General features: G+C 36.9%; 1 protein-coding gene across 6 annotated transcripts in view; it reads left to right on the plus strand.

Moving 5' to 3' along the window:
- Ppp1r12a (protein phosphatase 1 regulatory subunit 12A) overlaps positions 1-21,963 on the plus strand; it is a 109,938-nt gene extending 87,975 nt beyond the window's left edge. For 4 of the 6 annotated variants that reach the window (XM_050135548.1, XM_050135554.1, XM_050135549.1 and 1 more), the window contains 11 exons: positions 2,792-2,882; positions 3,949-4,149; positions 4,368-4,539; positions 5,481-5,602; positions 7,383-7,448; positions 10,062-10,078; positions 11,622-11,757; positions 12,408-12,512; positions 14,908-14,955; positions 17,306-17,356; positions 20,384-21,963. In XM_050135548.1, coding sequence (XP_049991505.1) covers positions 2,792-2,882; positions 3,949-4,149; positions 4,368-4,539; positions 5,481-5,602; positions 7,383-7,448; positions 10,062-10,078; positions 11,622-11,757; positions 12,408-12,512; positions 14,908-14,955; positions 17,306-17,356; positions 20,384-20,470 — 1,096 coding nt within the window. In that variant the 3' untranslated portion in view covers positions 20,471-21,963. Of the gene's footprint in view, positions 1-2,791; positions 2,883-3,948; positions 4,150-4,367; positions 4,540-5,480; positions 5,603-7,382; positions 7,449-10,061; positions 10,079-11,621; positions 11,758-12,407; positions 12,513-14,907; positions 14,956-16,550; positions 16,582-17,305; positions 17,357-20,383 lie in introns of all 6 variants that reach the window. The other 2 variants (XM_050135551.1, XM_050135552.1) reach the window with 2 other exon arrangements.
- Positions 21,964-23,102: the final 1,139 nt, after the last annotated feature.

Below are 23,102 nucleotides of genomic sequence, written 5' to 3' on the forward strand. Positions count from 1 at the left end.
GAAAGCAAGATTTTTTTAAAAAAAAATAAAATTTGGGATTATGAATTTAGGTCAGAACGATTATTTTTGTGAGATTAATTCAGTAAGAAATAATTCTTATGTGAAATGCCTCGGTTAAGGGAGAAACCCTCCTTATGATCGACATAGTGCTGCTCAAAAGCAGAAAGACGTCTCATGAGTTACATCTTCCTGACCAAGATGTGATACTCAGCCAGATGAGCCTACAGTGTATCCTGAACAGGCTGTTGTAGTTAGGGCTTTTGTTCCTGTGACAATCGACATGGCCAAACGCATCTTAAGAAGGGAAGAGTTTATTTCAGCTAACAACTTGTGGGCCACTGTCCAGGGAAGTTAGGTCAGGAACTCAGGACAGCAACCTGGAAACCTGGAGCAGGAGCTGATGCAGAAGCCATGGAGGAAGTCTGCTGATTGGCCTGCTGTCCATGGTTTGCTCAGCCTACTTCCTCTTAGCACCCAGCACCACCACCCATAGTGAGCTTGGCCATTTCACACCAGTCATCAATGGAGGAAATGTACCACAGGCTTGCCCACAACCCAGTCAGGTAGGAGCATTTTCTCAGTTGAGGTTGCCTCTCCAAGTAACTAGGACTTGTGTTAAGTTGATATAAAACTAGCTATCACAGAGGCCATTAAAAAAAAAAAAGCTTAATTCAGAATAATTGCTGAGGTGTAATTTTGGCTTTCTTAAATTTGCCATGTTTTAACTTTCTTGAGTTGCTCTCCATTGCTGTAATCAGTCCTCTCATGCCTTGTCAGACCATTGGACTTTACCTGACTGCTGAGATCAGAGTCACTAATTAAAAATAAACTTGTCCTCTGACAGTGACTTATCTAGGAAAATGCATGCGAAGAACAGTGATTCATATATCTTAGGTAGACTTCAGAAACAAAGTATAGACAGTAATAGTAAGTTCCTTTGTGTTTGAAAGGAATTAGAGTCTCTAAAGAATTTGGGGTGGGGTGGAAGGGGGGGACTGTGGATGATTCTAAGGAGTTTGAGTATGTGATGTGCTGCTGGACAGGTGGCATGAACGTGCAGTCAGCACCGGAGCTTGTGCTTTAATGAACAATGTCCAGGTACAGGATAGACGATAACATTGAGAGGAGTACTAAAGCTGGCAGGGAGCTCCTTTAAAAGTTCATTGGGACTTTTGGATTGACTTTGGAGAGCAGAGCAGGAGGGATGATCTTAACTCTCCATAGAACTCCTGACGGTTCCAGACAGATGAGGGTCTGTGACAAAAAGTGATCATGATTGAACTGGCCCTAGCAGTGCTGCTTCCCCAAGAGGCAAGTCTTCATCCCCTTTGTAGAGTATTCCGTCCTTGATCAAAATGTGAACAATTGTAGCCAGGCAGTGGTGGCTCACACCTTTAATCCCAGCATTGGGAGGCAAACACAAGTGAATCTCCAGGAGTTCAATGTTAGCCTGGTCTACAGAGTAAGTTCCAGGACAGCCAGAGAGGGCTGCACAGAGAAACAGTCTCCAAAACAAAACCAAAGAATATGATTTGTACTCAGAGTTTAAATAAATAACAGGAGTGTCTCCATCTCAATACAATCGTTCTGACATTTACAATAGACTTTAAGGCAGACACCTCACAAATCATCTAAGAATGCTAAAACAAACAGAAGCAGGCCTACAGGGAGGGTTTAAGGAATTTGAAGTCAGGTTTGTGTAGGAAAAGGCCGCTTGTTTGTCCCGGCCACCCAGAACCACCCAGAACTGAAATAATCACATAGAAACTGTATTAATTAAATCACTGCTTGGCCCATTAGCTCTAGTTTCTTATTGGCTAACTCTTACATCTTAATTTAACCCATTTCTATTAATCTGTATATCACCATGAGGCTGTGGCTTACTGGGTAAAATTGCCAGCGTCTGTCTCTGGCAGCTCCATGGCTTCTCCCTGACTCTCTCCTTCTCCCAGCATTCGGTTCTGTCTTCCCCACCTACCTGAGTTCTGCCCTATCAACAGGCCAAGGCAGTTTCTTTATTCATTAACCAAGAAAAGCAACACAGAGACAGAAGGATCTCCCGCAACAGGTTTGGAAAAAAAGATGTACCTAAAAGTATTATAGATGTAGAAAAGATAGCCCCCTCCGTTTTTTTATAATAAAAAATGATATAACGTGGTCCATTAAGTGTACAGTGCTAATAAATGGATTTGTGGTACTCTAGAGAAGTGACATGGAATGAGTTGTTTCTCAGTAGAGCTTAGATTCACCCTCTCCATATCTGTGAATTGGCACTTTGCTAGTGAAATGCTTATGTCTCTTTCAATAGATCAAGACATAATCTTCAATTCCCTGGTTTCTTTTTTAAAATTAAGTTACAATATTTTTTAACTAAAACAAGAAAGGAATCGGCATGCTGTATTAAGTATAACTAGCTTCCTATCTAGAAAGAAATAGAGCTTACTCAGTGGTTGAGAGCACTTGTTCTTCCAGAGGGCCCAGACTCAGTTCCCAGCACCACATGGCTGTTGGTAGTCATCTGAAAATCTACTCCCAGGGGGATCCAGTGACCTCTGTGGGCATCAGGCAGGCAAGTAATACAGACATACATGAAGGCAAAACATCCATACACATAAAATAAAAAAAATAAGAATGGTCACACTGAATTAATGAATTTCAAAGTAGGTACAAAGACATTTTCTGAGGATTTTTTTTAACTCATTAAACACTATGCTTGCTTGTTTTAATCACAAACATTGGTCTATTTATAAATATTGAATCTCCAACTGACAATTTTTGTTTGTTACTATAGGTCATACCTCACTCCCGTTAGGGACGAAGAGTCTGAATCCCAAAGAAAAGCAAGATCTAGACAAGCAAGACAGTCTAGAAGGTCAACACAGGTATATTTATGCATATGATATAAAGAACATACAGATAATTAGTACAGAACCTTTTCATTTTCATTTTGCTGTATGAATAACCAGAAAAGATAAAGGTTGCTGGAGTTAACCTTCCATAGCTTTTATATATAAGGTTACACTTTTGATATCACATTGCATCTAATTAGTAATGGTCTTTTTTCTCTTCAAGTATTGCTTTAATCCTCTGTTCGTAATTTGGTTTCTAGTTTAGTGTATTCATAGGTGTTAAAATGAATTAATCATATAATGCTTTTTTGGTTTTTCAAAACAAGAGTTTCTCTGGGTAGCCCTGTCTATGGACTCACTCCATAGACACTGTCTGGAACTCACTCCATAGACCAGGCTAGCCTCAAACTCAGATCCTCCTGCCTCTACCTCATGAGTGCTGAGATTAAAAGCAAACACACCACCACCTGGCCATATGATGCCTTATAATTGTTAAAGTCTCACGAATATGTGGAGGTGGAGGAATGGAGAATAGGCCTGGTGTTCCACATTGAAAACACCAAATGGACAAATCTACGAAAAGTATCTCTCAGGCTAGTTACTGTCTTACTTGCTCCTCATCAGTCTGATGGTAGATGGTTTTTGAAGTTGAGGAACTCAGTAGTCTGGATTCAGCTGTTTGAACCTTACTATTACTTGCCTTTCAAAGCATTACGTTTGCTGGGTCTTAAGCTACTTTTTCCTTTTAGCTTGTTTTCATTGCTTACTTATTGGAGATTTGTCAAACCTCAAGTTAATGTGTGAAAATTAATATATGTAGTGTTTTATATAAATGGATTATATGGCTTGGCTCTTCTTCTGAAATTAGGAACATATATTCAGATTTTTTCAATCTTTCTTAGTATTTTGTTACTTTATGAACGTAGACAGGTTCTTATTTATAGTTATGACTTTCCCGGTTACTATCATTGTTGCTCTTCATAAAACGAATGTGATTTCGTATATTAAAATTACATTCATATTTGATTTATCAGCTTGCAAACTACTCTTTGTAAATGACCTTTCATGTGTATCACCATTTATGCTTTTTGATGTGCAGGGGGTAACGCTGACTGATCTTCAGGAAGCTGAAAAAACAATAGGAAGAAGTCGTTCTACAAGAACTAGAGAACAAGAAAATGAAGAGAAAGAAAAAGAGGAAAAAGAAAAACAGGATAAAGAGAAACAAGAAGAAAAGAAGGAGTCAGAAACATCTAGAGAAGATGAATATAAACAAAAGTATTCCAGAACGTACGATGAGGTAATGCTGTGGGCAGCACAGCTGGGTCAAGTGTCATGGGTGGTTCTTATGGCTCTGAGTGTGTTGAGATGTAGAGCCTAATAAACAGTGTATGAAATACGTGAGCAGCTTGGGCTAGAATCTGAATGACTTTGGCATGATGAGGATAGTACTTGTCCCTTGAAATCAATGTTGTGTACTTAATATTTCCAATGGGTTTTAACTTTAATGTTTCACAGACTTATACACGTTACAGACCAGTATCAACTTCCAGTTCAACCACTCCATCATCCTCCTCTCTTTCTACTGTAAGCAGTTCACTCTATGCTTCAAGTCAACTAAACAGGCCAAACAGTCTTGTAGGGATAACCTCTGCCTATTCACGGGGATTAACGAAAGAAAATGAAAGAGGTAAGAAGCCATGTTTTTTTCAAGTAATCCTTTGGGTAGGTTTCCCTAGTTAATAATGCAACTAAAGAAGAAACTCTTAAACTGGTGTACTGAACAGAAACAATGTAATCAGTCATGTTCCTTATGTGTCTACATTTCTGGCACATTCAAAGGTCCCTGTATTCTTGTAGTATCGAAGCTGTTTGCAAGGAGGAAGCAGAAATCATGTTTATATTGATTTGCTTTTAATGAAAGATAGATATATTTTTCAGATGAAAAGGTTTGTCCTTAGAATGGAAATGAAGTAGCTGTGATAGAGTGGTAGAGCAGCAGCTGGTCCAGGGATCCTGCCATCTAGCCCGTCATCGGTTTCTGTCCGCTTGTTTCTTCTCGCATTGTTAGCATCATTGGGTGTAACCTGCTGTCACACATTGATAACTGGAGTCCTGTTCTTCCTATCAGTTCCCTTGTTTTCTGCTTGCAAATATTGTATCTTTGGGAAATGTTTTTATTTTGAACAGCAAGAAAGTAGAGATAATTTGTTCTCATGACCATTAAAAATGTGTCTTAATGGGAGCGTGAAACGTATGCTTATACCATATATACACCAGTGCTGATGGAGGGAGAAATTATTTTTAACTGAAGAAATGTAGGCTTCACAAAAGAGGCTAACTTAGAATTGGGGTGTGGGTTGGTTGGTTTGGTTTTTTTTAATATTTGCTTATTTTGTGTGTCCTGGGCAAGGACGTATATGTAAGGATGAGGATGATAGGGTACCTGTGCAGGTCGAAGGCCAGTTTGTCAAAGTCTGTTCTTTCTTCCACTGTGTGTGTCCCCTGGCTTGGCAGCAGTTGTATATACCCACTGAACCATCTAGCGAGCCCTAGAATTGTTTTGACATATGCTTGTAAAAACATTATCAGGATAAATTGCAACCATGTGGTTTATGTAATCCATAATAGAGGGAGAGAAAAAAGAAGACGAAAAAGAAGGTGAAGATAAATCACAAGCCAAATCAATCAGAGAGCGACGGCGACCTAGAGAAAAGAGGCGGTCTACTGGAGTTTCCTTTTGGACACAAGATGTGAGAACCTGTTAAAAAATGCTTGATAGTATACTTAAGTACTTGCTCAAAGTTGTTACATCCTTAAGAGAATATATGTTTTAAATCATCAATCCAGTTATTAAATTTTAAAATGTGTATATGTTTTTACACACACACACACACACACACACACACATATATATATATATATATATATATATATAGAGAGAGAGAGAGAGAGAGAGAGAGAAANATATATATATAGAGAGAGAGAGAGAGAGAACCTGAATAAATAGTGTGTGTGTGTGTGTGTGTGTGTGTGTGTGTGAATAAAAGTAGCCTCTTGGTAATTTTTCTGTTTTTAACAGTTTTAGTATTCTTCACAAAGCTGAGGGTCATATTAGGGCACCATGCATTCTAGGTACATAAATGCTTTGTTGGTGAAGTACAACCTCAATCCAAAAAAACATTTTTATTAAAGTATGATGTTTATCCAGAAACATAATTAATAAATGTGTAACTTAGTGACAGCATAAAAATGGTGATACAAAGCCCCCATATTCTTTCTGTTATTTCCAGAGTCGGCCGGTAAGTGCATTAGAGTACGGCTGGGTTCTGATTTGGAAGTACATCTGTGTTATTATATGTAACAATACATTTACTTTCATTGCTATAAAAAATTTGAATCTCTAAATTATATACATTGCTCCATTGAAAAAACAGAAGGTTACAGTCAGGTGGTAATGGCACACACCTTTAATCCCAGCACTCAGGAGGCAGAGGCAGGTGGATCTCTGAGTTTGAGGCTAGCCAGACCTACAGAGTGAGTTCCAGGACAGGCAGAGCTACACAGAGAAACTGTTTCCACATAAAAGGGGGTGGGGGGGGGCACTTTCTAAAGGAGAAAACTTTCTTCTCATAATTTTTTTTTAATTTTCAGAATTTTATTTTCAGTTTACTTTTGCCATAAACAACATATTCCTGTCAACTTTTTTCTAAAAACTTTTAACTTCAGAGGCTTAGTTTTCTTCATTTTATTTTATATTAATAGTGTGATTAAATGTAGTACAGATAGTATTGGCATATACAACTTAAATTTTAAAGGGGCTGTAATACATGAGAACAGTATCATAGATTATGGGAACATGTTAAATGACATTGAATACTTTAATGTCTTTACATTGTCTGGTATGAATGAAATGCTTATATTTCACTTGAGTAATCAAGGATGTATGCGGCTGGGGTTTTTTGTTTAAGGGAGGTCAAATATAATATCCAGCTAGGACTTAGACCCATAAAACAAAAAAAATAAAGGTGTAGGAAATTACATTTAAGGAAATTTCTCTTAAAACAGTCTTATATCAGAATTGTAACTTATAGCTTCAGAAGTACAGCCAAAAATATTAAAAAATAAATTTAAAAAAAAGTAGCTTAGTTTTGAAAGTTGGGACATATAATGCATAAATGATAAGGAAAAATGGGGGGAAGCAAGTGTATTTTATTTCCTTTAAAATTTTTAATAATGACTCTGGTGGTGGTGACGTATGCCTTTAATCCCAACCCTCTGTAGGCATTGGTAGGTGAATCTCTGTGAATTCAAGGCCAGCCTGGTCTATAGAGCAAGTGCCAGGACAGGCTCCAAAGCCACACAGAGAAACCCTGTATCGGGGGGCAAAAAAATTAATGCTGAAAAGTTTGAACATATATAAAAGTTTCTTGGTATATTCTGCACAGAATCATTTTAAATTCAGAAAGTCAAAAATATCAAGTGTTCAACATCTATGTCTATTTTAAAACTTGATTTGATCTTGTGCTTTAGAGTGATGAAAATGAGCAGGACCGGCAGTCGGATACAGAAGACGGTTCCAATAAGAAGGAGACCCAGGTAAACGGCCTTACCCCACTGAGTACCCTTCTCAGTCACCTAACCATGCTCCACTGCGTCTGTTCATTCACAGTGGTTACTGCAGGCTGTAGTGCCATGGTGGGTAGTGTAAGTCATGCTTGGCTCAGGATTGGGTGACTTGAATAGGGCATAGAGAATATTTTAGAGGTGATAGCAGGAGGGGATCCGTAACTGTCAGAATTAATCAAACCATACGCTATAAGTGGGCACAGAGTTGAGCAAGTGAAAGGGGAAGGAATGAAAAAGTAAAACTGAAGAAGTGTCAACGTATATTGACCAAGGGAAAGACCTGGAAGGTGCTCAACAGTGGCAAAATCTAGAAGCCGTAGACTGAGCTTTCATTCCTGAAGATGGCAGAGTTGTGATCTACAGAAAATAGGCCTCTGATAGGTAGGTAGATAGGTAGACTGCCAGCACAGTGAGCACACTAGTGCTGTGTTCAGTTCAGCAGGTAAACTCGCTGGTAACCTAAGTTAGATGCTTAGAGCCAACATCGCAGGAGAGAACCAGCTCCCAAGGGTTATCCTCAAGTATGTACCCCCCCCCCACACACACACACCATCATCATCATCATCATAAAATTTTAGTTAAAAAGTACTTATCAGAAGCCTTAAGAAAATATTCAGGTTTTTAAAATTTATTGTTTCCATTTCTAGATATTTATTCCCAAGGTATAAATGAAGTATGTGAAGATAAATCTATAGAAAATACATTGTAGCATTCCTTGTAAAAGAAAACATTGAAAATAGAGAAACTAAATATATGTGCATAAGTTCCTATTACTTGTATTTGTATGGGTGTTATGTTACAGAATAGTTAGCAGTTAGTGAAATGGATTTGCTGCGAGTCCCCGGGCAGCAGGGTCGAGACCACGCAGCAGGTCCCCAAATGAAGGTGGTTGGTCCCCAGCCATGTGGCGGCTGGCTGGTCCCAGGCGAGTAATGTGGGCAGGCAGCAGGTGGGAGGCACACCATACAGAATAAAATTGGACATTTATTAGATGGGTTATGGACGGGAAGAAAAGGGGAAAAGGGGGGAGGGAGGGGGAAGGGGCTGCCTTGCCAAGACAGGAAGAGAGAGAGAGTGGGGCTGAGGCTGCAAGCAGGTAGGGAGTGGGCATGGCTTGTCTCTTAAAGAGACAGAACATTACAGTTAGTATCTAGGGGTTAGATGAATGGATAGGAAAACAGAAGTTTATATACTGTAGACATTTACATGAACCTATTATTTAAAAAGATATAAAGGGTGTTTTTATTTTGAAAAATATTTAAATAGGGAACAAGGGTATGCTAAGTGAACTAAGCAAGACACAGAAAGACAGATACTGTATGCCTCCCTTTATTCAGGTATCTAACAATGTCAGACTCGACAGAAAGTCTGTGCTCACCAGAGGGGATAGGAAGAGAGAGGTTGTGAGTTAGATCTCATGGCATTGTGAACATATGTAACACTATCTATTATACATAATTCAAATCATTTAAATTTTGGTTTAAAATTATTTAGAAAGTAAATTTTATGGAGTTTTTGTTTATTTAAGAAATAGTTAATGGTAACACTGAGATTCTTAAAGACAAATAGAACTTGAGTGATTTCTGACTGTTGAAGAGTCAGTGAACAAAACTGGTAATAAATGTGGCATGTACATATTTTAGTTGTCTGAACATTTTTTAGAATTTACTATCTTTAAATTTTAAATCCTTTTGAAATTGTTAAATGTCTATAAAACTGAAGAGTTAAGTCAATAAAATAAGCATATTAAGTACTACGAGCCAGAGCAAAATTAATATTGTAAAGGAAATTTGAACATACTTTAGAATTAGTAAATTAGTCTGAGAAAGATTAAAGAATTCTGAAGAAACACGGTTATAAGGACATGTACAATTATCCAGAGTCAAGAGTCTTAACAAACCAGTTCTGAATAGTTGCTTTACAGAAAAATGTAGATGAAGTGATAGAAGGGGGACTAAATACCATCCTCCCCAAAATTGACATTCATCCCGATTGATGATTTGTGTCCTCATAGTCATTGTGGTTAACATTCCCATTTAGTGGGGACTTCAGTGTAGCCACAACTTTTCTATATTTCTTATAGGTTAATTGCTAAATCTAGAAGGAATATAAAGCTGTTTTTAGAATTCTAGATTGACTGTGTGTGTACTATTCACGGAAAACATGATATCCACTTGTCTGACTCATACTAAGTCTTTAGAAACAAGGATGAATAAAGTAGTTGCTTTGAGGTGTTGTAAAGTAAACTTTCTTCTGTCACTTTCTCTGTGACAGTAAGTAATGGATATTTTTCACAGTCCTTTTTACTTCTATTTAAAAAATTATGTACGCTCAGTTTTGCAGGAATTCAACGGAACATGTTTCAAAACAAAATTGTAAGGTTTTGTACATGCAAAAATATAGTGATTCTGTATTCTACAATTTCCCTAAAAATTACTATACTAAAATGAAAGCATGAATAATAAGTTTCTCTAATATTGTAAATATCATTGTTACATTAGATTTTCTTCCTCAATTTGAATTAATAGTTTAATGAAAGAATAAAATTTAATATGCATTTTGTCTTTTGTTTTTACTTTCTAGACGGATTCTGTTTCTAGGTATGTTGAATTTTTTGCTGATTTTTTTTCCTCATTTTTACCTTTGATAAAGATACTTAATAAATTTTGTAGATATTTAGAATTAATTGGGCAATAAAAGAATCTGTAAAATTATAGATGACCTAGACAGGCAAAATGACTCAGCAAGTGAAGTGCTTGCTGGCAGCAACCTGATCAATGTGCAGAACCTACATAGGGGAATGGAAGAGCCTGCTCTCTCAGGTTGTCCTCTGGCTTGTTCGTGTGTGCTGTGGCATATACACACACAATTAAAATTTTATAAAACACATTCTTTTTAAAAAAATTAACTAAGATTTCAAGCAGTGATGGCATATGCCTTGCATCCCAGTACTCAGGAAACAGAGACATTCGAATCTCTGAGTTCAAGGACAGCCTGGTATACAGGTCAAGTTCAAAGTCAGCCAAGAAAACCAGTCTGGAAGAACTAAAAAATAAAAATAAGAATAAAATGAATTAAGACTATTGATGGAGGAAGGTAATAGTGGTTTGCTATGTTAGGAGTATCACTTTAGATTGATTGGTCATTATAGTCAGTTACTGTGAAGGAAGAATTTCCCCAAATCTCTACAGTAGTGTTACTTTTTCCTAGGCTTTCCCATGTTTCCTAAGTTCAACATTGACCATCTCACTGTTAGTATCAGAAAGTGATTTTAAAAAATCCACACACAGCCAGACATAGATTGAATTAAGTATTCAGTACCTTCTCTCCTAAAAGAAAATGGATAAAGCTGGACCTTGGTGGCTGACATCTTTAATCCCAGGAGTTTGGAGGCAGATACAGGCAAATCCCTGTGAGTTTGAGGACAACCTGATCTACAGAGCTTGTTGCAGGACAGCCAGTACTACACAGAGAAACCCTGTCTTAGAAAAAAAGAAGAAAGAGAATGCATGAGTGGAGATATTTTTCCTCGCCATCTAGCTCAGAATCACCCAATTCTTGATTCTAATCTTGATCTGTTTTTCTTGCCGACAACTACTGATCATGATCCTTGTGAGACCTAGAATAAATTTCCTATGCTGATGACACTGTGGACTTGAGATGTAAAGCAGTAGCTCTCATCAGAACAGGTCATCTGAACACAGAACCAAATAACCAAGGAGTTCAGTTACTGACAGCACACATTTCCTGTTTAAGACAAACCTATTGTCGACATTTAAGAAATTAATTCATTATTTCATCAAATCTAAGATGCTACTAATTTTATACACTACTATATACCACCAAAAAAACAGAAAGGCGCCATCAGTTGGACTGTAATAAATTGTGTTATAAAGTGTTACAACATGATAAAATATGAAAAGGTTGTTTAAATCTAAATAATTTATCATAATATGAAATTAGCATTGATTTTAGATACAGAAATTAAGAATAACTTCCTGTTTATTATGTATCACAAAAGCTGATAACAAGTTAAAAAGACTATTACTGTTTGGGACTATCAAGGCGTTCTAGACTCAATGTGTACTAACATAATTTGTGGAGCCTGTAATAAAGGTTTTGATTTCGACTCATCCTTTGCAGGTATGACAGCGGTTCTACATCATCGAGTGATCGGTATGACTCCTTGCTGGGTCGCTCTGGCTCTTACAGCTACTCAGAAGAAAGAAAACCTTACAGTAGTAGGCTAGAAAAGGATGACTCAACTGACTTCAAAAAGGTATCTGTGTATATTCTTTTAGTACTATTCTGTAAAACTTGCTTATATAGAAATTGGGCTGATTTTGTTTCTTTTGGGGAGAGCGGGGTTAGTTTTTCGAGACAGTTTTATGGTATGGTAGTCCTGACTGCCCTGGTTTTTCCTCTGTAGACCAGTCTGGCTTCAGACTCACAGAGACCCACCTGCCTCTGCCTCTCAAGTACTGGGACTGAAGTTGTGCCCCACCACTTCCAGCTGAAATCAATACTTTGAAATGCCTTATTTTACTATGAGTTTCTGACAACTAGTTGTAGGGAGCATGTAAATAGCCATGTCTTAGAGAGAAAGAAAAGTACCCGGGCTTTATGTTTATTGTCTGTGTTGCTGGAATGAACTGGAAAGGGCCATTCGGAATGAAGTAAGCATATATATTCAGATACATTTTGTTTTATAATCTTTTCATTTGTTCTTTAGACAAAGCTGACTGTTTAGCACAGACTGACCTCAAACTTGCAAATTACTTCTAAATGACTTATAAGGCTATTTAAATAATTAAAATATATTGTCAGAGTATAGCACACATCTACGTTAATTTTTCCACTTCAGCCTTGTAGTCATTGATCACTTTAGGAAAGCCACAAAAGTAATCTGTTCTTCCTTAATTTTTCTAGCTTTATGAACAAATTTTAGCTGAAAATGAAAAGCTAAAGGCACAGCTACACGACACAAATATGGAACTAACAGATCTAAAGTTGCAGTTGGAAAAGGCTACCCAGGTTTGTACATTTCTCTCTTTGTTAGTCTCAGGTTAGCAGAGATGATTTATTATATCTAAAAGCTTACATTTTTCTGTAATATTACTTCTGAATGTATGTTTGGTTAATCCTAATGCTTTATTTAGAGCATCAACATAAATAACAGTTAACTAAATGCTGGTTTTTGTAATATAAAAATACAGAAGTATAATCATATGGAAAGAATTCAAGGGTTTTTTGTGATATGGAAAATCGAACCCTAAAGTCTGCACATGCAAGACTGAGCTACATCTGCAGACTCCCCAATAGAGAGATGGCTCAGTAGTTAAGAGCACTGACTGCTCTTCCAAAGGAATCAGGTTTGATTCCCAGCATCCACATGGTGACTTACAATGGTATAACTCCAGTCCACGGGCATCTGATCTCCATGGGCACATGGTACACAGACATACATGTAAGGAAAACACACACACACACCATGTGTATTATATATGTATTTTATAAATATTTTATATATGTGTGGTTTTTTAAATTTAAAGAGTAATTTTGTATTATGAACAGTGCCAGTTGTTGAAGTAAAAGTGAAATGTGGGCCTGGCTCAGCAATTGGGTTCTTCCTGCTAATCTAGAGGACTCAAGTTTTCAACGCCCAAATGTCTCACGGCTGCCTGAAACTCCAGCTCTAGGAGATCTGACACCCTGTTCTGACCTCTGAGGGTGCTCATACCTGTGTCTATGTGTCTGTCTCTCTTTTCCATGTCTCTGTGTCTTACACACACAAGTACTTTGATGTAATAGTGCTGGAGGGTGATAATGTTTATCCCTTCATAATGGCTTTCTGTGGGACATCTTAGTGATGACAAAGCTCAGAATTTTGTACCTAGGAACTTGGAATTGTCTCCCAAGGTCTTTTCCCATGGAACACTGTTTTTTGGGAAATAGATATAGCTGTATCCCCTCCTCCTTTGCCTCATCATTTCAAACAAATGAAAACAAAGAATTGATCAAAGAGTATAAGGGACTTCATAATTGAAATCCTATAGAATTGAAATCTATATAATTGAAATCTGAGAATTGCACTGATTCTTAAGAAAACAAGTAGCTTTTAGAGTCCAACTAGAAAGAACTGTTTACATCTGAATAATACTGAATGCTTCTTTCTTAGCCAGTTTTTATGCCTGCTTTTTATTTCTAAAAGTTCATTTTTCATGTTGAGCTCTGTTACCTGATTTCTAACTACTGCTGTTTTAGAAGCACTTGTCCACGCACAACAGATGATGTGCTAAATTCCAAAGTCAGGTGACCCATAGAGTGTTAAAAATTTAGGGGTTATTGTGAAGATAGAGAAGAAAGGCAGACGAGAGCATGCTTCGTAGTGGGGGGTCGAAATAACTGGCATGCCTTTCTGGTTGCACATAACTGACAACTGACGAGGCTACTGAGAACATAGCAAGTCCACTGAACATTGGTTTACTCTAGGGATTTGGTCACATTTTCTCGGTACAGTTACCATTCACTGTTCACCTGGTGGATCAGCTGAGCCATGTGCTCTGCTGAGCTCAATATGTTCTTTTGTCACCTAATTTTTCCTGTTGGGGTAGTTTTGATTAATCTTCTCTTACTCAGACTCTGTAGGAGAGGAGAATTGACAGCCGTCAGTTATTCTCCCATATAGATCTGTCTAGAGGAGAATTGATAGTCAGTTACTGTCCCGTATATATCTGACTACAGGAGAATTGATAGTCAGTTACAGTCCCACATAGATCTGCTTGGGAATATTACTCACTGGACATGGGCCTTTGTGCAGGTCACTGCATATCTTATAGAAGAGTGCCTTGGTGTGTTAAGGATGTATGTAGCTCAGTAGTAGAAAACGTGTTTAGGGCTGGGTCTGAAAGAAAAGAAAGATATTTTCTGCAACTGTGAATACACAGATTTATGATTCTCTTCTGTAGCCAAGAAACAAGTCTCTGAGTGTCCTGCTGCAATCCGCCTGCTTCATACAAAGCCATTCGACCTATCGATAAGCCTACCTTCTTCCGAGTGCTGGAATCCGTCAGCTAGACTAGCCATTGCTGATGGGTCAGAAAGGAAGGCAGCTTCTGAGGGAAGGGTGGGGAGGGTGTTTTTCGGAGTTGCTCATTTTCACCCTCAAACTGGAACTGTAAGGAAAAAAGGAAGCTATATAAAATGAGAGCTCTGAAGACCATTCCATTCTTAAACACTTTTATTGATCATTTTAACACATACCATGTTTTTATTTTTATTTCTTTACTGAAATTTGCCTATTAAAGCAGCTGAATTGTATTATGCCACCTGAAAATTATTACTTTTGGTAGCATCCACCAAGGAGAGTTACACTGTATTCCCTCAACATTATTGTACTTACAACTGCTTTTTAATTTGTGTTTTACAGAGACAAGAAAGGTTTGCTGATAGGTCACTGTTGGAGATGGAGAAAAGGGTAAGTGTCCATCTTACCGAATCAGTATCGTTCCCCTTCCTATTGTTTGGTTAAGCAGTGATAGGTTTTGTTTTGTTTTGCTTCTCTAGACTGTAATATGATATTGCAAGCAGGAAGAAATGTGATAAAGGAAACCCTTACATCATTTTCTCTTTTCTACAATATTCTCATTGGTTGTGATAATTTAGCTGTATTTCTCTCCAATTGCTATTGTTGCTCAAGAATCTGGCCATGGCCAGAGGAGTACATCTACAGTTTAGACTGAAAACTTGAGAATGTAACAGTGATCCATATGTAGGAAGAAAACCTATAGAATGTCACACATCTTAGCAGTAGCTAGACTTACATGGTGTGGAGGAAAAGAACATACATCATGGTTACTGTGATTGATATTGAGGTCAAGGAATCAAACAAATGATGTGGAATTGTTTTTCTTTTCTAACTTTTTTTTTAATTACCAATTTGACTTTTTGCAAAAAAAAAAAGGGGGGGGCACAGAATACAATAAAATAAACTGCAGTCTGTTGATGTCTATAGTACTGTACAATAATTCCTCTTCTAATATGATTTCACCTAATTTTTAAAAATAGTATTTGGAGGCCTTTTTAAAGGTTGCTGTATCTAGTAATTGCTAAAAGTTGAGATTCACATATCTTTAAATTTAATGTTGCTGCATATTATTCATATTGGTATATATCTTATAATATATAATACTGAATTTTATTCCTAAGACATGTAGAACTACTGAGATTAGTTCTTATACCGGAAAACGTAGTGGAATAAAATAAATAGAATAAGTTTGTTTCACAACACTTTTGAAGAATATTTCTTACGAAGGCAGTGCTTATTACACAGATCTTAGCACAAGAAGAATGTAAAATCATCAATATATTATCAAGTATAGGTAATTGCTGATTTAGTGCCTGGCCTGGTGATAACACACACCTTTATATTCTCTTCTTCTCATCTGACCTTGTTTCCGCTTGTCAGATGCAGATAAATTACAGAGTAGCTAATGTGTTCCTATCTACTAGACTGTGATTACCCTTTAATTAACATTACAGATCATTGTTAAGAGGTGCTAACATTTATTCGGCATTCTCTGTATAAGGCAGACACTGTACTAAAAGTTTATATGTATGGCTTTCAGTTTGACAGTTTACAGTTTTTGGGGGCTAGTAGGATCAGGCAGTTGGGAATGATGTTCTAGTATTTACCTATAACTGACTTAAAATTTTGAAGATACCTAGTAAAATTGAGGTTCGTGGGAGTATTACATATCAGTCTAGAATTGTGTATTGGTTTGTGTGAATTTGTTATGATTGTGTTCTTTGTTAGAGGGAAGATCTATTATAAAGTAACATGTCTATAATAATTTTTAAGCATGTTGATATTACATGAATCTAACATGGTACTCAAAAGTCTATTAGTGGGCCTCCATCCCTATTTTAAAAGCACCTGCTCTAAACACATTGACATTTACCATAATTGTACTACATTACTAAATATTAACATTAATTGTTAATCTGGGAAAGAATGTCATTGAAATGGTTTCAGTGTTGTTAAACTAAATGTCAATGGTTTGTATCTGAAAGGTGACCGGCAAGAGTCAGTATCTTCTGGGCGGTATGACCTAACCAGTTTTACAGTTCCTCAACAACTGCTGCTTGCTTTCCGCATAACACTCTAGAAATGCTGATCAGATAAGGGAAAACAAAACCGTGCACTGCAGTAATATGTTGTGTGTTGGCTTTGCCTGCCACTCTTTGAACTCAGTTTAGAATAAGTGCTGTAGTTGTTCTCCTATATTCACCGCATTAATGCTACACAAAATGTCAAACTCTAGGACTAAATCTATATAGCTAAAGCTGTAAAGTAAATCGCATAACTAATTCACAGTAAACATTGTTGAGTAGAGAAAATGAGTTTCTCTGGGATCCTTTGACGTTGTAAAGTGCACATATCTTAGGCACGTTTGCTTCTTGCTTCTCTGCTCCTATCATCATAGTGTAATTGCATCATTGTGTGTGTTCTTTTCCGTATAGTCCTCAGTCTTGAGTATTGGCTCACTCTGTCCCTAAGTTTTATCTGAACTAAAAACCAATAGTAATTTGAATATGTTGTGTACCATCTTACTAGAAAGACAGAACTGTAAAGAAATTGCTGATGGGAAGTAATCTTAGAAGATCTTCGGTTTGTTTCCCAGTTCTGGAACGCTTACACAACACTGCCATCACGTCTGCGTTCACTGCTCTTGGTTTTATCTTTAATGCTCAAGTATCACTAGTTCACAGTAGATAAGATAATGGGAATATAATTAAATAATTATTGATACCTTAAATTGATCTAGGAACGAAGAGCACTAGAAAGAAGAATATCTGAAATGGAAGAAGAGCTCAAAGTAAGTGCGCTGTTTGTGGATTTAAATTTTGTGAATGCTGTTCTTCTACTGTTCCTGGTCTCAATTCTGATGATCCAGTTTGTAAATTCTCTATATCATGTTTCTCTTCCTAAATCAAGGTTTTAATAATCTAGAAGAGGAATTAAAACCTGAAGCATTGTTAGAGTTTTCACATTTATTTATTTTATGTTTATATTTGTATGGATACATGTGCCATGCATGAGTGCTGAGGACAGAGGATATCTTTGGCGAATTGGGGGTTGAACTCAAGCTAAAACTCAGGCTTGAAGGCAAGCACCTTTACCCACTGAGCCATCTTGCCAGGCCAAGATCATTTTCTTATAATTTCTATGAATTCTTTCTTGAGATTTTATGCCTATATATAATTCATTCTGCTTACTCTCGTCTGCTCCTTTCTTTTACTTTAGCCCTCCCTACCAAGCAAACTCCCTCTTAGACACTCATGTTTCTTTGTTTTGTCTCTGACCCACTGACGTTGACAGGGCCATCTTTGTGACCATGGGTTGCTTTGTTTGTTTTACTTTTTATTTTTTTTTTAAGAAGATGAGGTCCTGAAACTCATCTGTAGACCAGGCTGGCTTTGTGCTCACAGAGGTCCGCCTGTGTCTGCCTCCCAAGTGCTGGGATGAAAGGTGTGCACCACTTCATCTGGCAGCCATGAGTTTGGAACTGCTAATCAGTGTGTATGGTACTTCTGATATTCAGGTAGTTTTAAAAAATTAAGTAGTTATATAAGAAGTGAGGTTTATTAGTTCTGCTCATTTATATATGTAGTTCACTATTATTTTGAATGGTAAACTATAGAAGGTGATAGAAAAAATAAAATCTCCTTTAAAAGTAAAAGTTACTGAGGCTGGGGACATAGCTTGTCAGTCCTAGAGGTCCTACATTCATCTTCAGTATTAACAGAGGAAAATGTGACCTGAGATGGTGACAGACAGAGGCATCAAATTCTCCAGTAATCTTTGGTAATAACTTTGTTTTGAATGTTGAACTCTGAAGGGACAAAATGGTGTAGTTAATTGATTAACCGTTACCACGTTGCCTTTTATAAGATATCTTTATCACATCAGAATTATGCTCGTGAAATTAGAATTTCAGGTCTAAACTTTTCACTGGGTTAGTTTTTAATCAGACCATTATTTTTAAGTAGGTTTGAGAAGTAGAAACAAATCTCGGATTTTGTTTATGTATTGCTTAGCTTGATGTAGAATTCTAGGAGTAAATTGTCTTTGAAATGCATTGGAGTATTCCTTTAAGATTTCATTTTTGTTGTTGTTGTTTCTGGGATTCTCTATGTTCTTATTGTACTCTTGAGTATTTTCTTATTTTTTTATTCCTATTTTTTATGTTCTGATTCCTGCAGAACCTGCACCAAATAAACCAAATTGAACCTCTGAGAGAGTTAAATGAGAGGCTGCTGACTGAGAATAGGGCCTTGACCAGAGTGGTAGCCAAGCGCTCAGGGTTCTCTAGGCAACTGCAGTCTGTGAACCTATAATTTATAGTTTCGTCATTTCTCCTTGGTAGAGCCAGGCAGGTGTTTTTATGTTAGTAAGCGTGTTTTTGTAAAAGCTTACAACTACAAATTAATACCATGTGTCTGGAGCTTATCACATATATAACTGTTTAATTATGCATGCCTTCTCAGAACATTAAAATTATTACTAATTGTATATTGCAACTGATAAGCCACAGTAAAACTAGGGAATGATTTAGAAATTAAAAGACTTGTCTGTCCTTTGTTAAGCTAATTCAGATTTCTTTCACTTCAAAAGTAGTTTGGGTATATGTAATATTCATAGTCCTTTATGAAGCATAAGCAGAGTACCATCTAATTACATTTAAGCTGAACATCGAGCCTACCTTGACTTTTTCAATAGCATTGTCTGCGCTCAGAGCCATTGTCCTTTATCCTCACTCACTCACTGTCCGTTACAGTCAGTGTCAGCTGCCGGCTCTCCGCTGTGTTTCCGAGTACTGAGCATATGGAACTGTGGCTCCCTGTAAACTTCACTCTTCCCAAAGGTTTTACAAGTTACAGTTTTGTTCTTCTAATGTTCCAGTGTCGCGGCACATTCTGAAAACTGAAGAGAGAATTAAATATTTTGGAAAATACATTTTTTAATGTCCAAAATAAAAATTGTTCCATTTTGTAGTCAACCTGCCAAAGTACATAAAGTTTTAGTTACCCTTAGAAAGTTAATGTAAGGGGCTGCTGCTCTTCAGGGGACCTGGGTTCAATTTCTAGCACCCACATGACAGCTCACACTTGTCTCTAATAGCAACTCCGGGAGTTCCAACACCTTCACACAAACACACATGCGGGCAAAAACACCAATGCACATAAAATAAATAATTTTTTTTAAAAAAAACAAAGTTAATGTAATTTCTAACATTCCCACCCTCTCCTTAAGTGTGTCTGCATAGCAACAGAAAATTGGATTGCTTTCTTTTAAACATAAACTACTCTACTTACCTTGATTATTTTCATTTAATGAGTGCCTCTCTGGGATCAGACACTGTCTGAGGTCATCAGACTTGGGTCCTATAGATGAGTTGCTTAAAGGAATTTTAACAATTCAGAATGAGTCCTCAACAATTCCCTAGTTAAGTCATTTGTGGAGTGGTAGCATTGTCTGGCTTCAGAGCAAAAGGCCTTGATTTAGGTGTTGACAGGAGCTATGAAAAGAACTTACTCTAAGATCCTATCCTAACAAAAAACAGGCTTCATTTCACGGCTGCTCTAATGTGTGCTTGTGAGTCATAAAGTCAAGTAGTTTAGTAGAAGTTGATCATTTTGAGAGATAAAATTTCATTCCATCATTTATTAGACTAATTAGATTCACAAACAGTGTTTTCCCTTCATAGTATATGTTGTAGACATTAGAAATACATAGAACTGACAAGCTTGACCATTTGTTTTGTGGTGACATCATAACATTCGTGAGGAGCGCTGTTTTGCCTTTTCTGTTTAAAGGGAACTTCTTTCTCTTTTCCTCATAGATGTTACCAGACTTAAAAGCAGACAACCAGAGGCTAAAGGATGAGAATGGGGCCTTGATCAGAGTTATAAGCAAACTTTCCAAGTAGTCTGGAGGACAGAACCAAGCAACAGCGGGACTTGCACATCCTCCCCAGTGGACCATGTTGGCAGTCACTGGACGCCTGAAAGATCCTCTGGAGACTGTCGTTTTCCCACATCCTGCCAAATGCCCTCTTATCTAGGAGTTTTGTTTCGTTAAATTTTCTGCCCCACCCCCTTGGTTATCAAGACCATTGTTTCATGTTAAAAGCAGCTGCTGAGAAGAATCTTTTTTTTCAATGACTGAGAAAACTTGTTTACAGCTCCAGGAAATAAAGAAAGTGTTCAAGGCCAGATATGCCTCAGATATTTAACCAGTAAGCCTTAGTTGTACATAAATACTTTTGTGTCAACAAAACTTCCGGCTCTCACAGAAGACAGTTATTCAACAGTTTTTTTTGTTTTGTTTTGTTTTTTTGATGTGCCACAGTTTCTAGTTTCTCAATATTTAAATTTTTTGCTTTACATCTGTGTTTGGGTTTGTACCTTTTCCTTCTAGCTCTTTATGTGGCAGAGTCTCTCTGTGTCCACACCCTTCTCATTGACAGAAAAAAGCCTTGCTCTTCTGAGCTTCTCGTCACGCGTTAGGCTGATGTGTTGCCTCCCACCTGGAACTGAATTGCTCGGTGGACCATCTGCTTTCACTGTTGGTGCAATATGCATTTATTTCTTAGATGAATGCTTTAAAGTCCTATCTTCTGCCTTCATCAGTCACTTTGTTTTGTTTTTTATTGTAGTATAAGATGTTAGATTCTGTAATCTTCACATTCATTTTAGCAGGTACTGAGTGATGCTGTATATATAAATAAGTGTATTGTTTTGATTTTTAGACCACCACATGGCATGCTTGACGATTTTCTTAGTTCAGATGTCTGCTAATGCAAAGTAGGCTACTCCATAATGGTGTCTAAAACAGACCTTGCTAACAGTGGGATATCAGGACCTTAAAAGTGACACGGTTTATGGAGCCCTATCTTTACAAGTTTTTCTACTGTAAAGTGCTTTGACTTTTGTTTTCATTCGGTAGTATTCAAACATATTAAAGTTGCATAAGATAATTGCTTCCCATTTCACATGCCTATATTTATCTGAGTGCTGTCTAAAACTGTTGTGCTAGCCAAAATAGTGCTATGAAATCATTTGCAGACTTAGTCTGTGATTAATGTTAAGTGCACTGTTACCGCCATGTGAAGAGGCATCCGCTTTAATACCATCGTCATTGTTCAGACCGTTTTATACATTTCAGTGGCCTTTTTTTAAAGGAAAAAAATAAGCAAAACCAAGTCTGTGATGAAAATTACTTTTATTTGGACAAATAACTTTTATATTTTCATTATACCATGCAAAAAAAAAATATTACATCTTCCTGGCACATAACTGTCTCCTTAACCACTGAACAGTTCAGCCATTTGAATAAATTGTACATTGTAAAGCTTATAGTAGCTGACTGTATTATTGAGTGTATTGTATACTATATTAAATGTGAATTTGTACCCCTTCATTTTAAAAGGTCATTGTGTTCTACTGCCTATTTTAGATGACTTTGGGTTGGGGAAGGGTGTTTGGTAAGTAGAATTGTAAAGCTCTCTCTCTTGATTGGTTTTATGAAGATATAAGGTTAATACTCTTACTACCAAGCTCAGGATTCTTGATCTTAAAGGTACAAGGATAGGTGTGAGGATTTTATTTTTGGTTATATTTGAACTGTATGAATGGTGGGGTCTAATGAGGAGGTAGGGCACAGATAACTGATCGGTTTGGTAACTGCAATGCGTTCTGTGTGCACAACAGTTAGGCATGCTGTGGTTTTTATTTGTGAAGTTTGGATGCCTGTGAAGAATGATTCAATACATGTTTCTAATATTTTAGTGTTTTGTATTTAGGTTATTTATTCTTTGTATCTAAAATTGAACAGCTACTGTGCTATATTGACTTTATTGGTAGTATTGAGCAGACCTTGTTTCTGCATGAAACTAGTTGCAAAACCCACTATTTTGGAAATAAAAAATGTATTTTGACATATACAAATAAAATGAATAAACCTATTTTAAATGTGTGAACTTTTAATGAAAACAGTTTAAATTTTGTTCTGAGATATTTAAATTCTGCATGGGTATTTTTTCACTAATTGCTTTACTTGGATACCAGTTTGAATAATTTTTGAAATTGTAATATTGTGATAATTTGCACAGCAATGTACATGCTCATCTGTAAATGCGATCTTGATGGCCATATTTATGCAATCTGTGTGCCAATTTGGACAAATGTTTATGTATTTTACATAAAGCTATCTATATGCAGAATCTGATAACTAGTTTTTTTATGGCAAATGGCTAAAAATAATGGTAACTGAGACTCAAGATAGTTGCTTTGTAGCATGAGATTTCATTTCCATAAACATTTGCAGTGTCTACAAATTCAGCTTCTGCTTTTTTCTTAGTCATACACTCAGGCATAAGAACATGCACAAAGATATTATTCCACTGAAATTTAAAATTTTTCCCTTTACCATTAGATTATTTTCCAACTTAGATTTGTCCAAGTTTCATCCACCAGCAGAGCTAAAAGTGGTTGAGATGCATTTTTAATTTCTCGTGAACCTTTAAGTAGGGGCGTAAAGTAAGCCTGTAGTTAATAAAG

This window comes from Alexandromys fortis, unplaced genomic scaffold (genome assembly GCF_014885135.2).
Source record: "Alexandromys fortis isolate MF-2015 unplaced genomic scaffold, M_Fortis_MF-2015_v1.1 scaffold_24, whole genome shotgun sequence".
In the NCBI taxonomy this organism is placed as follows: domain Eukaryota; kingdom Metazoa; phylum Chordata; class Mammalia; order Rodentia; family Cricetidae; genus Alexandromys; species Alexandromys fortis.